Here is a 21251-nt window from a genome sequence, read left to right as displayed (position 1 = left end):
TGATTTAGGAAGATACAGACTAGATTCAGCCAGTGAATGACTGGATTTCTCTGTGTGACTGCAGGTTCATGAAAATGTGAAGCAGAACGTCCCGCACACCTTCACCATCACCGGGAAACAGCGCTCGCTGGAGCTGCAGGCCAGGTGACGGACACAGCATAACACACTCACCTGTACTATTATTATTACAACATCTGATATATATATATCTCTCAGCTGAGCTTACGTCCACACACACACTGCAAAACATGCCTGACTTACTCGGAGGTTTGGTCTCGATTCTAGTCCAAATGACTCCAAATTCTTGTTGATTTCAGCAATAATGAGTCAAAATGAAGAGAGTTTTCCCTTAAAACAAGCAGAATAATCTGACAATGGAGAGGAAAAATAATGTTATGTCAAAAGGAAACACTAGATTATTCTGCTTCCTCCACTGGCAGATTATTTAGCTTGTTTTACTGAAAAACTCTCTTCATTTGGACTTATTATTGCTGAAATCAACACAATATTTCCTGCTCGTCTAGAAAATGCTGACTGATTTAGGAATATTTGCAGTAGAAACAAGAGAAAAACTCTAAGAAAGACATTTCATGTAGAGTACATGTGTATTTTTGATATGTACTACCTATAATCACATGCGTTCTACTGTTATGCGCTGTATATTCTCTTATTTATATACCTTTACATACACACACATGCATGCACACACACACACACACACCTGGCTGTAACCTGCTTCAAGAGTTCACACTCAGCTGATGATTGATTATAAAGCTTGTTCGGCATGCTGTCCCGGGAGAGAGCCCTGAGCTCAGAGGATCCTCGAGTCCGGGGCTCCCTCCCCTTTGCAATGTGAGAGGGGAGTTTGAGCTCAGGTAGATCTGGAGAACTCCCCTGCTGTAGTAGCTGAACAGATAGTGATTGCTCTTAAGAGATAACTACTTACTAGGAGCATGTCTATGGTGCTGATTTGGATTAGTCAATTAACTTAAGCTGCATGTTTTTGGACGGTCGGAGGAAACCGGGGGACCTGGGGAAAACCCACGTGAGCATGGGGAGAACGTGTAAACTCTGCACAGAAACGTCAGCTGGCTTGGTAAGGACCAGAACCAGTGACGTTCTTTCTGTGAAGCAACAGTGCTAACCACTGGGCCACCGTGCCACCCATCTAGGAAAGGAGGAGGAGGAGGAGTAGGGGTGGAGGGGGGATTCTTCAAAATGAAGATGGCTGTGATATGACCTGAGGGTGTTTATAGTGGCTTAGGAATCGTCTGATTGGTGCATGATGAATTAAATAATGCGGGACCAGCTGTGATCAATCATAAACACGTGATCCTCTCGACATTAGTTTATAAATAACTTCACTTACTTCTGTTCTGTTCTGTTTTGCATTTGTATGTGATTCCTTGTCATTTGTGTACCTCTTTGCATGAAAAAAGTTGGCACAAGACAACGTAAACAAACCACTGTTATACAATGACTTGCCTAATTACCCTAACTTTACCCTAATTACCCTAGTGAAGCCTTTAAATGTGACTTTAAGCTGAATACTAGTGTCTTGAAGAATATCTAGTCTAATATTATTTACTGTCATCATGATGAAGAGAAAGGAAATCAGATATTTATTAATTAAATCTGCTGTTGAACACTAGCCTAGAGCGCCATCTGCTGGTAAAAATGAAAATCTCTGTAATTATCATCAAATCAATTCCTCACCTCAGCTCTACATAAACACACATGAACAGCAGAGCTCGTGAAGCACAGTATACGTATCAAAGTCCTGTAATATTCTTTGCATTACTCAATTGCTGTGTAAGTTTACCCTGTGAACTCTCTGTGCTCGACAGGACGGCTGAAGAGAAGGAGGACTGGATCAAAGTGAGTTATTATTCCCTTCTACACAGCGGTTCAGTGTTAGAGAAATGCATTCTGGGATTACAGATTACAAATACTACTCTTAATTCTGTGGAAATTACGTTTATGTGTATTATCATGAGTGTGTGTGTGTGTATGTGTGTGTGTGTGTGTGTGTGTGTTCATGCTGATCCTCTCCTCGATCCTCTCGCAGGTGATTCTGGGCACCATAGAGAAGCACAAGCAGAACAGCGAGACCTTCAAGGCCTTCAACAGCTCCTTCAGCCGAGAAGACGAACACACACCTGACGCTCCCCTGGTACAACACACTGAACACACTCCACACACACAATCAGCTCCATGAACACAACCACACACAGGAGCAATACTACAGTCAGTCAATATTAGAGTGTTTTTGAGCCATTCTTTAGTAAAGTGTATTAGGACACTCTTTGTCTATTACTGTTTCAGCATTCTCTAGTACACTACAGTATTTATTACAGTTGATCAGTTCACTATAATTAATACTAAAGCAGTGTTTCTCAACCACGTTTCTGGAGGACCATCAGCTCAGCACAAATTTCCTTATCTTCCTAACCAACCACACCTGGTTCAGATCTTCAGCTCATTAGCAGAGACTGAAAGACCTGTAATGGGAGTGACAGACAAAGGAGACATCCAAAACATGTAGTGTTGGTGGTCCTCCAGGAACATGGTTGAGAAACATTGCTTTAGTATTATTTATAGTGAACTGATCAACTGTAATAAATACTGTAGTGTACTTTAGTGTTTACTACTGTAAACTCTGGTGTATTGCAGAATAGTGTACCCTATAGCTGTAGACAACTACAGTTTTGCTAATTTGTTTATTTATTTATTTATTTTAACTGTAGAATCACCACAACAGATCAATTAGTATAGTTGTTGTGTTACCATAGAAACTGTAGCATCACCACAACAGATTGATTAGTATAGTTGTTGTGTTACCATAGCAACTGTAGAATCACCACAACAGACCAATTAGTATAGTTGTTGTGTTACCATAGCAACTGTAGAATCACCACAACAGATCAATTACTATAGTTGTTGTGTTACCATAGCAACTGTAGCATCACCACAACAGATTGATTAGTATAGTTGTTGTGTTACCATAGCAACTGTAGAATCACCACAACAGCTTGATTAGTATAGTTGTTGTGTTACCATAGCAACTGTAGAATCACCACAACAGATTGATTAGTATAGTTGTTGTGTTACCATAGCAACTGTAGAATCACCACAACAGATCGATTAGTATAGTTGTTGTGTTACCATAGCAACTGTAGAATCACCACAACAGATCGATTACTATAGTTGTTGTGTTACCATAGCAACTGTAGAATCACCACAACAGATCGATTAGTATAGTTGTTGTGTTACCATAGCAACTGTAGAATCACCACAACAGATCGATTACTATAGTTGTTGTGTTACCATAGCAACTGTAGAATCACCACAACAGATCGTTTACTATAGTTGTTGTGTTTCCATAGCAACTGTAAAATCACCACAACAGATCGTTTACTATAGTTGTTGTGTTGCCATAGCAACTGTAGAATTGTCACAACAGGTTAATTCGAGTGCTTTACTATAGTATGGTTTAAAAGCACTGCAGTGTGTATTGTAAATGACTATAGTACTGTCTGTAATGATGTCAGATGCAGATTGTTTAGATGATTATTGTAGTGATTGACTCAGCTTTATTCAGCTGCTAATAAAGCAGATTTATTGCGTTTCGTGTGTTCTGTTGAGTCCTCAGTTGTTTCTGAACGAGTTCTCCTGGATTTCTCATGTGTAAATCACTGGGCTGATTCTGTGTGTGTTGCATACTGTGATCATGTAATGTTCAGCATTAAAACTCCTGTGATTCTGAATGCAGGGTCCCTGCAGCAACACCAGCATATGTGAGACAGACGGAGCTCAGCATGAGAGGGTGAGACACACACACACACACACACACACACTCACACACACACTCACTCTTATACATATACACACGCACAAACAAACACATAAACACACTCATATACACATGCACACACACTCCCATACATACACACACTCATGCATATATATACACAGACTCATAAACACACACATAAATACACACTCGCAGGTTTACATACTCACTCATACTGTATACACACACACACATACCATCAGACTCACAAACACACATGCGCACACACACAAACACTCATGCATATACATACAGACTCACACACACCAACATGCACACACTCACACATACACACACATTTGCATAAGTACATATTGTACATATATACACATACTCACTCGCAGACACACACACTCATTCTCTCACACACACTGTATATCCGCATATGAGCTGTGTGTGTGTGTGTTTGTGTGTGTGTGTGTTTGTGTGTGTGTGCGTGTGTGTGTGCGTGTGTGTGTGTGTGTGTGTGTGTTCTGCAGAAGAGCTCTAAGAAGCGTGAGAAGGAGAGAGAGACGTGTAAAGGCTGCAGCGAGGCCTTCAATTTCACCAAACGCAAACACCACTGCAAGAGCTGCGGCGCGGTACGTCTCGTGTGTGTGTGTGTGTGCGTGTGTGTGTGCGTGTGTGTGTGTGTGTGTATTGATCTAATATGTGTATGTGTGTGTATGTACATGTGTGTGTTGCTCTTGGGGGTGTATTCATCTGCTGTATGTTTGTATGCACGTGTGCTTGTGTGTGTATTTGTTTGGTGTGTGTGTGTGTACATACTGGTGTGATTTATATATATGTGTGTGTATGTAGATGTGTGATTTATGTGTGTGTGTGTGTGTGTGTGTGTGCAGGCTGTCTGTGGGAAGTGTCTGAAGGTGTGTGACAGCAGGAACATCCGCATGTGTAAACCCTGTGCTGAAGCTGACGGAGCAGCAGGAGGCGCCACTGAGCACAAGAAAAGGGTCGAGGTGAAACACACACACACACACACACACACACACACTCTGCTCATATTCCACTCTAGTGCACACACACACGTTCCCTGTATCCACTGTTCATTCATTCATTCATTCATTCATTCATTTTATTTCAGCTTAGTCCCTTTATTTGACAAGGGTTGCCACAGCGGAATGAACTGCCAATTCATTCATTTTCCTTCAGCTTAATCCCTTTATTAATCAGGGGTCGCCACAGCAGAATGAACCGCCAACTCATTCATTCATTCATTCATTCATTCATTCATTGTCCTTCAGCTTAGTCCCTTTATTAATCAGGGGTCCCCACAGCGGAATGAACCGCCAACTCATTCATTCATTTTCTTTCAGCTTAGTCCCTTTATTAATCAGGGGTTGCCACAGCGGAATGAACCGCCAACTCATTCATTCATTCATTCATTCATTCATTCATTGTCCTTCAGTTTAGTCCCTTTATTAATCAGGTGTCACCACAGCGGAATGAACCGCCAACTCATTCATTCATTTTCTTTCAGCTTAGTCCCTTTATTAATCAGGGGTCACCACAGCGGAATGAACCGCCAACTCATTCATTCATTTTCTTTCAGCTTAGTCCCTTTATTAATCAGGGGTCGCCACAGCGGAATGAACCGCCAACTCATTCATTCATTCATTCATTCATTCATTGTCCTTCAGTTTAGTCCCTTTATTAATCAGGGGTTGCCACAGCGGAATGAACCGCCAACTCATTCATTCATTCATTCATTCATTCATTCATTGTCCTTCAGTTTAGTCCCTTTATTAATCAGGTGTCACCACAGCGGAATGAACCGCCAACTCATTCATTCATTTTCTTTCAGCTTAGTCCCTTTATTAATCAGGGGTTGCCACAGCGGAATGAACCGCCAACTCATTCATTCATTCATTGTCCTTCAGCTTAGTCCCTTGTCAGCAAACTCCACACAGAAACACCAATTGACCCAGCCGAGACTCAAACCAGCGACCTTCTTGCTGTGAGGCCACAGTGCTAACCACTGAGCCACCGTGATGCCCCAGGAGTTAACATATAATAATAAAAAGGACAATTGTTTTAGCCATTTTTGAAGGATTTAGTTTCACCTGTGGTTTAATTAGAGTTTATTTAACTAATTAATACAGTATTCAGCTGTTTTGATGAGTTTTTTATTCGTTATTTTTATAAATTAGTTTATTAGATTAATCAGGTCATGGATAAAGCAAATAACAGAGAAAATCTTATTCTGATGATCTGGCACACTGGTACCACATACTGGTATTTGAACATGTGTGTGTGTGTGTGTGTACGTGTGTGTGTGCGTGTGTGTGTGTGCGTGTGTGTTTCAGAAGCAGCTGTCAGTTAGTCAACTATCGTCCTCTCAGCGGTCTGGAAAAAGTGAAGAGGTTGAGCAGGAGCAGATCCTCCATCATTGACCAACACACGGGGTGAGTGTGTGTGTGTGCGCGCACACGTGTATGTGTGTGCATGTGTTTATGTGTGTGTATGAGTATATATTTATGTATATGTGTGTGTGTGTGTGTGTATGATTAGGGTCAAGTGGATTTGTGTGACCCAGTGTTGACCTCAGAGTGTCTGTCTGCTGCAGTGATGAGTCTTTCACTTGCGCGCTCGCTTGTGTGTGTGTGTGTGTGTGTTTGTGTTTTCTACTGTCTCAGTAGACATTTCACCTCCATCTCCATCACAGAATGGAACAGTTATGTTTTGCATGAGTAATAATATGATCTCTGTTGCTGTATGGGTTATTAGGATTGGACAGTATTTCACTGAGATATGATTATTAAATATAAACCAATGTCAATATATTGATACCTTTAAATGAATCAGTTTTATTATTCAGTTAAATCCATTAAATCACAGAACATCTTTAGCAAACAAAAGATCCTGCATTTACATTCAAACCAGTTATTGCAGAACAACAGAACCATGTGATTGGCTGATTAGAAATCTGCGTTAGAGCAGTTGGACAGGTGTACCTAATAAAATGGCCGGTGAGTGTGTATTTACAAATATATTACTGTAAAGAAACCTGGAGGAAATATAACTGTAAAAGAGAGAGCGTGTGAGGGATACACTTATTTATGATGAACGCTGTATATATACGGTGTGTGTGTGTGTGTGTGTGTGTGTGTGTGTGTGTCTGTATTTTCCTGTATGAACTGTGACCTGTGTGTGTATCGTCAGGTCTGTGTGTTCATGATCTTCATCAGTCAGGATTCTCAGCCAGCAGCCGATTGGATTTCGTTCCTGTCACATGCTGTAAGGGGAGGAGCCTACAAGGTGTCAGCAACAGCAAAAGCCAATAGGATGCTTCCCCTGGCCTCTGGCCCCGCCCCTTTGATAAGAAACTCCTGTTACTTGAATCACTTTACCCTCAGCACTTTCACTCTCTCTGTTGATGATCGGTTCACTGCTTGCTTACACACGTGATGAACTCTGCGCTCACACACACACACACACATACACACATAGACATACAGAGACAGATATACACACACACATACATACAGATAGAGACATACAATCACACACAAACAATTACACACAGGCCATACATGCATATACACACAGTCATACACACGTACACACAGACTCGCACAATCACACACACATACACACAGACACACACTCACACACACTTGCATACACACACAGAAAGACTCACACAATCACGCACACACAAACACACAGAAAGACTTATACACAAACACACACAGACGCACACACTCTCACACACACACACACACTTGCATACACACACAGAAAGACTCACACCCACACACACACACACACACATACACAGACTTGCTCACACATGCACACACACACACACTCAGGCACACTCACTCACACAAACACACACACATGCATAGATACATACAGACTCACACACACTCACACACACACACACACAAATATAATCACAGACATAAACACACACATACACACACAAACACAATCAAGACACACAATCACACTCACATACAAAAACAATCACAGAGACACAAACACACACAAAGACTCACACAATCACACACACAAAAACAATCAGACACACACACACACACACACACACACACTGGATGCTGAAGTGAATGTTAATGAGGGCTCATCATGAATGTTTGTTTGTGTCGGTGGTCTTTCAGGTGTGTTATAATCAGCTGAATTAAGCATTAAGTCTCAGTCCTGTCACACACACACACACACACACACACACACACACACACACACACACACACACCTTCATGCACTGATGGATCTCTCACCAACTCATATTTCAGCTCAGAATGAAAGCTTTTGCTTCAGAAAGCTGGTTGTGGTGCCATTGTGAGTCTCTTGTTTAAACTCTCATGGCCAAACTGAAGAAGACGTGTTGTGTGTGTTGTGTTGTGTTGTGTGTGTTTACACCGCAGTAGCATTAGACGTGCCGCTTTAATGTCATTAATGTATAATCAGAGCATATCTACAGTAAACCTCAGTGAGAGGAGGATTCTCACAGCTCAGTGCGGACACAGCAATACTGTCACACAGTCTCTTAAAGGCACAGTACACCCCAGAATATCATCAGAAACACAAGTCATGACATTCTGTAGATAAAAACAGCCATTAATAAACAGAAATATTATAGAAGTCACGTTTTATATCAGTATATCTTCATTACATTTGATACAAGTGTGTAAATGATGACTTATGATGATTGTTTTGGGTGTACTGTCTCTTTAAGAGCCACAGATTTCTGCTTAATTTATGCAATAATTGTCCTCCTCTGAAGAGAATCACTGTTGTTTTCTCAGGATCGACTCTTCAGGTGTGTGTGTGTGTGTGTGAGGTGTTTGTTTTGAGGACTGTACAGTGTGTATGTATGTGTGAGGATCATTATGTTCAGTGTTTTAGGATGATGGAGAGCTGTGGCGGGCCACTCAGCAGCACACACACACACGACTGCTGGATATCTGAGAGAAAGCTGTGGCATCATAAGACTCTTCAGAGAAGATGATGCTCTCTTCTCTCAGTCTGGAGGAGGATTGTGCTCCATGTTATGTAAATCTTGCATTTGCTTGGCTTTTATGATCTCTGAAAGCTTTGAATCAGTATTATTGAAAGCATTTTATGTGTACAAAGTCTGTCTTACGGCATATCAGTCGATTAAAGAGTGTCTGGTCACCGCTGTGGCACTTCATTATTCAGATGTGTTCGTTAAAGGGATCGTTCACTCAGAGGTTAACCTTAATCGTCCTTCTAAAGATTGTGTTGAACACAGAAGGAGATACTCTGAAGAATGCTGGAAATGTTTGGAGGTTTGAAACAAGAGTACATGATTTTGGGTGCACTGTGCCTTTAAATGATTACACTATACAGAGCCAGAAATGTTTGTTTTTATGTTCATTTGTTTTATTTTAATCATATTTTTCCATTTTATTTAATATTTTTATAACAATGAAACACACAAGAGCAGTCAGAGTAAAGCAGTACAATAATAAAATAAGAAAACATAAATGTGATGGGACATGACAAATATGTTTCCAAATTTAGTTGCAAATACACAAAAAATTAAGTTGATGACTGTCATTTTATAATAGTTTTTTAGGGGTTTATTTTGACAGGGCAGTAGGGGGAATTGACAGGACAGTGTGGAGCAGAGAGAGAGGGGGGGGAAGGCTCAGCATAGGACCTCAAGGCAGAAATTGAACCCAGGTCACCGCAAACACTGGAGTCTATGTGCGCTTTCCACTACACCATAGGCACCGACATTAGTTGATGACTTTAACCTGTAGCTTTTGTACCGTTTTCTGTCACGTACTAATTTAATCTTAAAATTTACACTTACGAATAAAGAATTTTCTAAATCATTTTTAAAAATTGTTTGGTTAATAATGCGTAATTTACAATAGATCAACATTTATTGCTGTGTTATCATAAATTAAAAAGCGATATATATGAAATTATATTATATATATATATATATATATATATATATATATATATATATATATATATATATATATATATATATATATATATATATATATATATATATATATTCATTTTCTTTTCAGCTTAGTCCCTTTATTAATCAGGGGTCGCCACAGTGGAATTAACCGCCAACTATTCCAGCATATGTTTTACGCAGCGGATGCCCTTCCAGCTGCAACCCAACCCTTGTAAACTCCACAAAGAAATGTCAACTGACCCAGCCAGCGCTCAAACTAGCGACATTTCTGTGAGGCGATCATGCTGTCGTGCTTATATCATTTATATTTATTCATTTATTCATTTTCCTTCGACTTAGTCCCCATTTATCAGGGGTCACCACAGCGGAATGAACCGCCAACTATTCCAGCAAATGTTTTACACAGCGGATGCCCTTTCAGCTGCAACCCAGTACTGGTAAACACCCATACACACTCATTCACTCACACACACTCATCCACTACGGCCAGTTTAGTTGATCAGTTCCCCTATAGCGCATGTGTTTGGACTGTGGGGGAAACCGGAGCACCCGGAGGAAACCCACACCAACACGGGGAGAACATGCAAACTCCACACAGAAACACCAACTGACCCAGCCGGGATTCAAACCAGCGACCGTCTTGCTGTGAGGCCACAGTGCTAACCGCTGAGCCACCTTATTATTTAATATATATTTTGAAGACATTATTTTTGAGTCGGTACTTCGTTTCAAATGTTAAATCACTCTAAAATAGTGTTAATAGTGTAATGGTGAAAAAAAACAATCATAAAATAAATCCTCCTCACACAAAACTTCAAATCAAGGCCTTTGGAAAATTGACCTGCGATTAATGCGATGTACAATCTGAAACGATACAGAAGCGTCTGTGGCGTGTCTATCTTCGCTGTCATGGCTGGTCTTTACAGCAAGATGTGGATTCATCTTATTCACAAGAGTCAGTTGCAAATGAGAAATGTGGTTACAAAAGTAAAGATTGTGAAAGAATCTGAAGTGATGTGTCAATAATTACTAATATTTCATCATTTTTATGTCAAAATATCCTGTTTCAGACACATTCAACTGGAGTTAGTGATTCTGGAAATGAACGGATGGTGTTCAGAACAGTAAAAAGTGAAAGAAACGAGATCAGTATAGTGTGATCAGGAAATCTGCCGACAAATCCACTAGAGGGTGCTGTCTACATTGTGTGAATCTGAAATACGTTACTTAGGGTTCGTTTTATTGCACGTTTCAGATGTCAAATCCACTAGAGGGCGCTGTTTACATTTTGTGAACCTGAAATATGTTACTTAGGGTACATTTTATTATATTATATTATATTATATTATATTATTTACTGTCAGTCATTTAGGACATTTAGGACATATAGTCATTTAGGACATTTATTAACTTCTGTTTAATGGTAACTTTAACAAGTGTCGGGTCTTGCATAAGATGGTAGAGTCTCACTCAGTTACGCAACTCTACATATCCTGTGTTTCTCACAGCAGAAACTCCACCTCACTGCTGGTGCATTAACAAAACATGCTGCTTTTTCTCTGTATATTGCAGTGATCTGTCTATCTATCTATCTATCTATCTCTATCTATCTATCTCTACATCTATCTATCTATCTATCTATCTATCTATCTATCTATCTATCTATCTATCTATCTATCCGTCTATCCGTCTATCCATCTATCCATCTGTCCATCTGTCCATCTATCCATCTATCTATCTATCTATCTATCTATCTATCTATCTATCTATCTATCTATCTATCTATCTATCTATCTATCTATCTATCTATCTATCTGTCTGTCTGTCTATCTATCTATCTATCTATCTATCCATCTATCCATCTGTCCATCTATCTATCCATCTATCCATCTATCTATCTATCTATCTATCTATCTATCTATCTATCTATCTGTCTGTCTGTCTGTCTATCCGTCTGTCTATCCGTCTGTCTATCCGTCTGTCTATCTGTCTATCTATCTATCCATCCATCCATCCATCCATCCATCTAATGGTTGGAGTGAACGTGTGTTGAGCTGTGGTCCTCCAGGCATCGAGTTTGACACCAATATTGTAGACTGTCTCCATCAAACTATCGTTATACTCGGCAGGTTATTAATATTGAAATGAACAGATGGATGCTGATAAAGTTATAGTTTTCAATAGTGGGTTCAGAGGTATCGACTGCCATCATCACTTCCTGTTTAGCAGCTTCAACACTTCCTCTTTTGTCTTTCTGAGCGTCTGCACCTGCACTTTGATCTCAGCCTGTGCACTTTCACTTCTTTTCAGCATTCTTGTGACTCTTTCCTTTGCTGAACAACACCCACAGAGGAAGACTGTATTCTCCATTACACAATAATGTCAACAGTGCGCTTTATTGTGTTATGTGTGCCTTTATTGACAACAGTTGATCTATCAGCAGACACTCTGATCAATACTGGTTATCAATACTGAAATATCACTACTGTATGGCTTTACAGGTTATGAGGTGCACCACTGTAAATAATATCTGTTAATGATCAGTTTCAAGTGTTTTCTGTTTATTAGCGGTGGTGAACTGCATTATGGGATGTTGATCTCTGCTCTGTCCACTTCTGATGTTGGAAATTCAACTCTACAGTTTAACAAAGAGACTTTTACTGACATTTTAATAATAATATAATGACTAAGAATTAATATCTAGAGGAATAAGTGTGTACATAACAGAAAATGTGCTGCAGTTTATTACAAGGTTTCTGTAGCGTAATATACAACACCAACACACACAATATATTGCTTTAAATAATAAAAATGTCAATAAACATCACTTTTTTTCAATTGTTCAAGGTTAAAAGTTGCTGGAAGAAAGATCAAGATCCCAAATTGCACTAAAGAAGCAGAAATAAAGAGGGAAAAAATAAAAACAGGCATCATAAAATTACATACAACTGCTAATTTAGGGATATTTTTACAGTGTATGTGAATTCTCAGTAAAATTAATGTAGTATTCACTTGATTTGACTATCAGAACGAGCTTTATTGCCAGGTATGTTTACACGAGGAATTTATGCAATTTCAGAATCATTTTCTTATGTGATTTCATTTCTAATGATTGAAGTATATCCTCTGTCACTTGTATTTTTTATTCTCTATTTGTTTGTTCTTTAGATGTTAATGTAAAAATGTAAGTAGACTCAGGCCCGCAGCCAGGGGGGGGGTCGCACCCCTCAGTGACCGGTCCAGAATTTGTGCCATACATGAGCTCATTTGTGCTATTGTGACTGCTATGCCATCATCATAAGTGAAAATAACCCATTGAAAAAGACCAAGTGGAATCCTCTGTTGGCTGTCGCTCCAGTGTGACTTCAGTTCATCGTTTTTTCTCCATGTATATATAAATCCAACATCAAGATGTGCAAGACAGCACACAATCTGACGTAAGTGAAGTCATCTTTCGCTAAGTTACTGTATTGTTTTAAAGTAAAGAAAGCATTTTACAGCTAGCTTTTATTCTAAATCTATTAATTAAATAAAAAATGACCAATATAAAGGGGTGAAGCACCAAAAGCGGCCTATTTTAACCCTTTGACTGCCTGCTCTACCAAACGGTTGACCATGTATTAAATACTGACTGTTAAAGATGGACTGTTTAATTAATGATTTACACACACAGCATTGTTGGTTCACAAAACAAACAAACATAATCCTGTTAAATGTTAAATGAGAATCTGAAATATTTTCTGAAATATTAATCTGAAAAGATAAAGCTGATTTAGCGTTTAGAAAGGTTTTATTTTTAATATTTTTAAATAAATTGCTCTTACACTTTATATTTTCTGATTTTTCTAAGTAGATGAATTAATCCTGGTACTGTTACCATTATTATGGGATGTGTTAAAAATGCATTGAGTGTGTTAACTAGCGACATTAGGAGTTTAGAAATGCGGTTCAAACCTTTTTTCTTGGTGGGGTAGTTAAAGGGTTCAAATCAATTTGAATACTAATTTGGCTATTATTGTTATCTATGGATTTTCTAATGTACTTTTTTATTCAAAAGAGGTTAGAAAATTGTGAAACTCTACATTATTATTATTATTATTACTATATTTTAATTATATTTTATTTAAATGGCCAAACTCTGACGGAGGACAGTTGAATGTGCTGGCCAGTTTGTTATCTGACTGATAAATGACAATATACTACAGTTTTTCATTTAAAACTTATTTATTCTAATGTTAATGTAGTAAATTTAATGTTAATGCATTTTAAAAATAAGTATTTCTCCACATTTCTTTACTCTAAACCTTTAGGAAAAGTGTGATGAATAATTCAGCTAAAAATAGTGTTTAAAATGCCACTAAAATTCAGTATTTAAATCTCATAATTGAGTATAAATTGAGACGTATAACTGCAAAAAGGTCCAGCTTTTGAGAAAAAAGAACCACACCCCAATCACCAGACTGGCTCCAGGTCTGAGGCTGCTGTTTTCCTCCTGTTCTACACTAACACACAGATTATTTTACAGTGAGTGGAGTTGCTGTGGCTCAGCACATTCACCTGACTGCAGGTGTTGTGGGTTAATCCTCTAAGACAGACAGCGAGTGAGAGACAGTCTGTGCTCATCTTCAGTCCTAAATACTCTCGGTCAGACAGTGAGTGCGCATGCGCAAGAGGACCCCGCGCAGAAATGCAGAAGTGTAGTGAAGACGCTGGAGCGGCGGCCATTAACCTCAGCGCATCTCAATCTGCAGCAGCAATGGCGGAGTATAGATCAGTCCACAACCACACAGGTACTAACTCAAACTATACTTTACACTCTCTATAAGCTTATATACTGTGTCTGTGTGCCTTTGGGAACAGCTTTGAGTTACTTTACAGCAAAAGATTGATTGTTGATGCCCAGTTTTACATTATAGTCTTTATTTTAAATCTTTATTTTACCAGGAAAAATATTTTCAAACTAAAATCAAACAATATAATCAATTAAAGTGTATTTCTATATTGATTTTGACAATAATTAATGTTTTAAAGCAGCTTTACTAAAGGTGCACGCTTATTGCATTACAACCAAAGTCGGAAAAGTGAAGGTTATTAGTTACCATAACTTTATTAGTTATTAATGCTTTATAAACACACTAATTAACTAGTAACTAATAGCTTTTAGGAGTGAAAGTTATGATATATAAATATATTATACATCATAATAGACAATACAACAAAATAAATCAATACAGAGTACAGTTAAATTAGCATAGCATATAACTGTACCACCAAAACATGTCCAGACTCCAAATAAAATAGGCAGTACAGTAGTGTAAATAGACATGTATCTAATAAAACACACGTTTACAGTATATAAAAGATATAAATTATGCTAAAATATACACAAAGCAAGTACCTTAGCAGCTAAAAGATGATATATTAAAAGTAAGAATAATAAACTACTGTAGTAGTGTATGCTCTATATTTAAATCATGCTATGGTGAAGTGTATAGTGTTTAATGAATGCTCCAGCATACTGTAGTGAACTGATAAACTGGAATAAACACTGTGGTAATTACTTAAGTGATTTTAAAGTCTATAGTAAGCTGAATTATAATGTATTGTATTTACAACTCTTTGTTAATGAGTGCTCCAGCATACTGTAGTACTATAGTGAACTATAATAAATACTGTAGTGTACTTTACTACAGTAAACTGTGGTGTAGTGTAGTATAATATACCCTATAGCTGTAGAAAGCTACAGTATTGGCTCATTTGTTTATATTACTGTAATTGTGTTACCTGTAAATCACCTCAACAGATTAATCAAGTACTTTACTCACTATAGTATGCTAAAACACTAGTATTATTACTATAAGGGCAACTATACTCATGAAAAGTACTGTACTGTTTTGGAGTAGGTTACTATTGAAAATGGTACATTTCCTGTGGGAAAAATAATGTTGTTTTTTAATCTTACTATACTTAATAGCCTATACCATAGTAAACTGCAGTGATGTGTAGTAAATTGCACTACATTTGTTACTATAGTAAAGTTAATAATTACTATATTAATGAATTACTAAAGAAATAAATGAATATGCGTAGATGCACTTTACACTTCATAACATTTAAGCCATGTTTGATATATTGTTCACTAGTGTACTGTAGTGAAGTATACCACAGGATTTACTGCACAGTTCACTATAGTGTGCTGCAGTACAGTATACTACACTGGTCAATATTACAGTACACTACACTATTGTTTGTGTGTGTGTGTGTGTGTGTGTGTGTGTGTGTACATTATGTTAACTGAAGGATGAGTAATGTGTGTGCGCGCACATGCATGTGTTTGTGTTAACAGTACAGGATGAGTAGTGTGTGTGTGTGTGTCAACAGTACAGTACAGGATGAGCAGCCGCAGCAGAAAATGTGTGTGTGTGTGTGTGTGTTGTGTAAATGACAGCATTTCTCTGATAGGGAGTGTGTTCTTCTGACTGGCAGATGCTCTTCCTGTTTCTGCTGTTCAGTTTTGGAGTTGAGGTTTTGTGTTGGTGTAAACCTGTGTGTGTGTGTGTGTGTGTGTGTGTGTTCTGCTGTTTCAGTAGAACCACACGCTTCATTTCCAGCTCAAGATGATAAATATGAAACAATCAAACAGAAACACTCTCAAAGACGTGTGTGTATGTGTGGGGAAACAGAACAGGCGTCTGTCTCGTCTCCAGTCCAGACATCCACACACTCTTAAATCAAGAAGCACTAAATATTGTGTTGTTTTTAGATAGAATGAGTCAAAGTTTCTCTTTAAAACAGGCAGATTAATCTTGTTTTCATTTGTAAATAACATTCATTTTGCTCACTCTGCTGAAGAAGTCCATTCTAATGCATGTTTTAGATGCATTTACACAGTTCTGGCCAGTAGGTGTCGCCAGCACGTGCTGTTCCGAATGCTTTAAATCAGTGAAGCAGTCGGTTCAGTTGTTTCGAAGCTTTGTCCAAATCATAGTGGGCATTCTGAAGTACACTCATTCAATCCCACAATGCACCACACGGCATTTTAAAATATAATCCATCTAAAAGATTCATTAAATAGCAAAACACAAATAAAACAGCATCCCTACAGTGCACTCAGTAGTGCTCCAATTCACTCACTGCTTTCATTCACTCTCTCAAGTGGAGAACTGAGTAGTGAACGAGGGTATAGGGGAGATTTCAGATACAGTCTTAAGTGTAATCTCCTGTGTGTGTGTGTTATTCAGGTGTGTGTCCTCCTCTGGCGTCTCCTGCACTCGGCACACTGCAGCAGGTGTCTGGAGATGGGCTCAGAGTGGGCTCTGTTTTCATTCTGCACTGTCCGGTCAGACACCAAGCGATGAGCGGTGGTCAGATCTCCTGTGTGTGGAGCCAAGAGGACAACAGCACACACTGGAGCGGAGGAACACCGCACTGCAGACGTGAGGGACACTGCATACTACACACACTGCACACACTGAAAACTCACTGCGCACACACACACTGTATACTCACTCCACATACACACTATACTCACTGCGCACACACACACTGCATGCTCACTGTATACTATTATACTCACCGTACAGTGCATAAACATTGCATACTGCATACTCACTACTATACTCACAGCATACTGAATATTTACTGCATGCTCACTGTATACTGCATAAACACTGCATACTGCATACTCACGACTATACTTACTGCATACTGCATGCACTGCACACACGGCATACAGCACACACCTTGCATACTGCACGCACACATACTACACACTGCACGCACACTGCGTATACTCACTGCATACTACACACGCTGTATACTCACTGTACACTCACATTTATTATAAATGTATTTAAACCCAGTGTTCATGAAGGAATTGTAAAAGATTACTCAACTTATCTGTGTGTGTGTGTGTGTGTGTGTGTGTGTGCTCAGCTCTGCCCCATATCGATGACAAGGGCTTTCGTTTAGCTCTGCTGCTGGCCTTCATCAGCTGCGCCATCATCCTCTTAATGAGCATCATCTTCATCACCTCCTGTCTGCGGGGATGTGTCAAACGAGAGGAGAGGAGGAGGATGGAGAGGTGAGACACACACACTCGCATACACACACACACACACATTTTACATGTGAACGGCTGCAGCTCAATCAGACGCTGTGTGATAATGATGACTGGAATCTGTGTCTTACAGAGCCAGAAAAACGGAGTTATGGCAACAGCTGAACATTGCGGAGGCCGAGATGCAGAGAGAGATGCTGCACAACCAGAAGAACACAAACAACAACAATCACAACAACAACAACATCAACAACAACCACAACTGTAATAACATCAACAACAATAACAGCAGGAGTGACAGAGCAAAACAGCACACAGGAGTCCTCAGCACCCCACACACGTGAGGATACACACACACACACACGCACACACACACACGCACACACACACACACACACACACACACACACACAATATATGTTATTTTTTTAGATTAAAAGAATGATATATAAACTTATTTTTCCTAGCAACCACTTAGCAACCACCAACACACTAGTGACAATTTTGCAGCACTGTAACAATGACACAGAACAGCCTAGCAACCACTTCACAACCACCTACACACTAGTAAAAATTTTGAAACATTGTAGCAATGATTTAGAACACCCTAGCAACCACATATCAACCACCAACATGCTAGAAACTATTTTGAAACATTGTAGCAATGACTCCGCTCAGCCTAGCAACCACTTAGCAACCACCAACACACTAGTGACAATTTTGCAGCACTGTAACAATGACACAGAACAGCCTAGCAACCACTTCACAACCACCTACACACTAGTAAAAATTTGAAACATTGTAGCAATGATTTAGAACACCCTAGCAACCACATATCAACCACCAACATGCTAGAAACTATTTTGAAACATTGTAGCAATGACTCCGCTCAGCCTAGCAACCACTTAGCAACCACCAACACACTAGTGACAATTTTGCAGCACTGTAACAATGACACAGAACAGCCTAGCAACCACTTCACAACCACCTACACACTAGTAAAAATTTTGAAACATTGTAGCAATGATTTAGAACACCCTAGCAACCACATATCAACTACCAACATGCTAGAAACTATTTTGAAACATTGTAACAATGACTCCGCTCAGCCTAGCAACCACTTAGCAACCACCAACACACTAGAAACAATTTTGAAACATTGTAGCAATGACTCAGCTAAGCCCAGCAACCACCAACACACTAGTAACAATTTTAAAACATTGTAGCAATGACTCAGCTGAGCCTAGCAACCACTTAGCAACCACCAACACACTAGAAACAATTTTGCAACACCATAACAATGACACAGAACAGTCTAGCAACCACTTAGCAACCACCAACACTCGAGTAACAAATTTGAAGCATTGAATCAACTGCCTAGCAACTACTTAACAATCACCAACCCACTAGTAACAATTTAGCAACACTGTAACAATGACACAGAAGAGCCTAGCAACCAACAACACTAGTAACAATTTTAAAACATTGTAGCAATTACTCAGAACAGCCTAGCAACCACTTAGCAACCACCAACACTCTAGTAACAATTTAGCAAATCCATAACAATGACACAGAACAGCCTAGCAACCACCGACACTAGTGACAATTTTAAAACATTGTAGCAATTACTCAGAACAGCCTAGCAACCACTTAGCAACCACCAACACTCTAGTAACAATTTAGCAAATCCATAACAATGACACAGAACAGCCTAGCAACCACCGACACTAGTAACAATTTTGAAACATTGTATCAACAACCTAGCAACTACTTAGCCACCACCAACATATTAGTAACAAATTTTGGAACATTGTAGCAATGGCTCGGCTCAGCCTAGCAACCACTGCAGCTGCCTAACAACCACACAGAAGACCAGTCAGTCAAAGGTCTAGCTGTCAGACTCTTGATTGTTAACTGTGTGTGTGTGTGTGTGTGCGTGTGTGTGTGTGTGTGTGTGTGTGTGTGTGTGTGTGTGTGTGTGTGTGTGTGTGTGTGTGTGTGTATGCGTGTGTGTGTGTGTGTGTGTGTGTGTGCAGATGTGTCCAGCTCCACCCATGTCAGTGTTCTGTGATTCTCCATCCTCCGTCTGACTGTTCGCTGGTCTGTCGGCCGCTGCTTCAGGATCCGATCTGGAACACACAAACACACACACACACACACACACACAGCGCTCCGCATGAGCAGCACAGATGCTGACCAGCACTCCTCATCCAACAGATGAATCCTCAACTGAGCATTCTGTACATGAGCTCTTCTGTTTGAATGATTGTTTCTTCAATAATTGTGTGTTATTGTTGAATTATTGCACTGGACACTGGCCAGTATGGAGTATGAATTTAAAGTATTCTGGCCAGTTGTGAATGTTCATCATGTGTGATTTGCCTCTTGTGCCGATGTGAATGTTTGCAGATGAGTTAAGTATTAATCAGTGTGTATCAATAATGACCCAGAACAGAGCAGTGCGGTATTAGCACACAGTGAACATGTTTACAGAGAGTTGAGGAGCGTCATCTGGACTCAATCATCAGAATTATGACAATAGCAAAACTCAAATGAGTGCATTTTTGTACAGATGTAGTCAAGCAGGCTATGTCAACTGAGCTAAATGCAGCCACTTAGGTTAGGTGAGCCCATTAAAAAGCATTGGATGCAGCTCAGATTGCACTGCACCAGGTCTGCATCCACACCCCTCTCCTTTATTTTGATGGTCCGTTTGTTGAATTTAAGTTACATTGGGTCAACATGCCAACTAATTCTCGTGAGATTATAAGTAGACTGTTAGGTTAGGGTTAGTGTAAATTGACATGACCGTGCAGTTTCTTAGAACCAGATATTAAGCAGACTACTAATACTCAAGTGGACTATCAAAATAAAGTGTTACCAAATGTAAACCCCATTTCAGCATATTCAAACAAGAAGTATTAGCCTAAAGAGTGATGTTTAAACTCCTAGAATTTATACTTATTGCTTTGTATTCATTTGTGTGTTTGTATTACCCGCTCGTTTCCCCTTATTTCTCTCATGCTATATTTAACTCCTTTATTGTTTACAAATGAACTATAGTTTGCAGAGACTGTATTCTGTTTTATTTGTAGTGTAAATCTTTTGCTGTTATAAATAAAACAATGTAAATAATCAAAATATCATGATGACGCCATCATGTGATCGGTCATCATGACTGCCGCAACCTTGAGCCCCCGAAGAGTCCGGCTTGAGGGCTCCGCCCACACCTGCGCTCGGCTAATCTCGTTGATCAGCGGCTGCAGCCATGTTTCGGGTCGAACGCACCTGATGTCTCTGTAAGTGTAAACCTCCATATGAATCTGTTCCGACAGTGCTGAAGCGAAGTGCTGTGTGTGTCACTGGGAAGCAGGTTTGTCTTTGCATGTAAATGCAGGAACAGGCCAGCA

At 39.4% G+C, this 21251-nt stretch overlaps 2 protein-coding genes across 3 annotated transcripts in view; both read left to right on the top strand.

The window, feature by feature from the left end:
• Nucleotides 1-8995, top strand: part of fgd (faciogenital dysplasia) — a 35480-nt gene extending 26485 nt beyond the window's left edge. For both annotated transcript variants that reach the window (XM_056464545.1, XM_056464546.1), the window contains exons 12-19: nt 65-144; nt 1848-1878; nt 2069-2173; nt 3773-3826; nt 4333-4434; nt 4696-4812; nt 6160-6258; nt 7016-8995. In XM_056464545.1, the coding sequence (XP_056320520.1) occupies nt 65-144; nt 1848-1878; nt 2069-2173; nt 3773-3826; nt 4333-4434; nt 4696-4812; nt 6160-6246 (576 nt within the window). In that variant the 3' untranslated portion in view covers nt 6247-6258; nt 7016-8995. The remainder of the gene's footprint in view (nt 1-64; nt 145-1847; nt 1879-2068; nt 2174-3772; nt 3827-4332; nt 4435-4695; nt 4813-6159; nt 6259-7015) is intronic.
• A 5474-nt stretch (nt 8996-14469) lies between these two features.
• Nucleotides 14470-20932, top strand: LOC130233993 (sushi domain-containing protein 3). Its single transcript, XM_056464272.1, is given in 6 exon segments — nt 14470-14572; nt 17024-17218; nt 17718-17865; nt 17975-18181; nt 19878-19986; nt 19988-20932. Coding segments are annotated over 6 exon segments (837 nt in total). The 3' UTR covers nt 20063-20932.
• The last annotated feature ends 319 nt before the right edge of the window (nt 20933-21251 follow it).

The sequence above is a fragment of the Danio aesculapii genome, chromosome 8, assembly GCF_903798145.1.
Source record: "Danio aesculapii chromosome 8, fDanAes4.1, whole genome shotgun sequence".
Lineage (NCBI taxonomy): Eukaryota > Metazoa > Chordata > Actinopteri > Cypriniformes > Danionidae > Danio > Danio aesculapii.
Note: the sequence above shows the minus strand (reverse complement) of the source record. Positions and strands in the feature narration are given on the sequence as shown.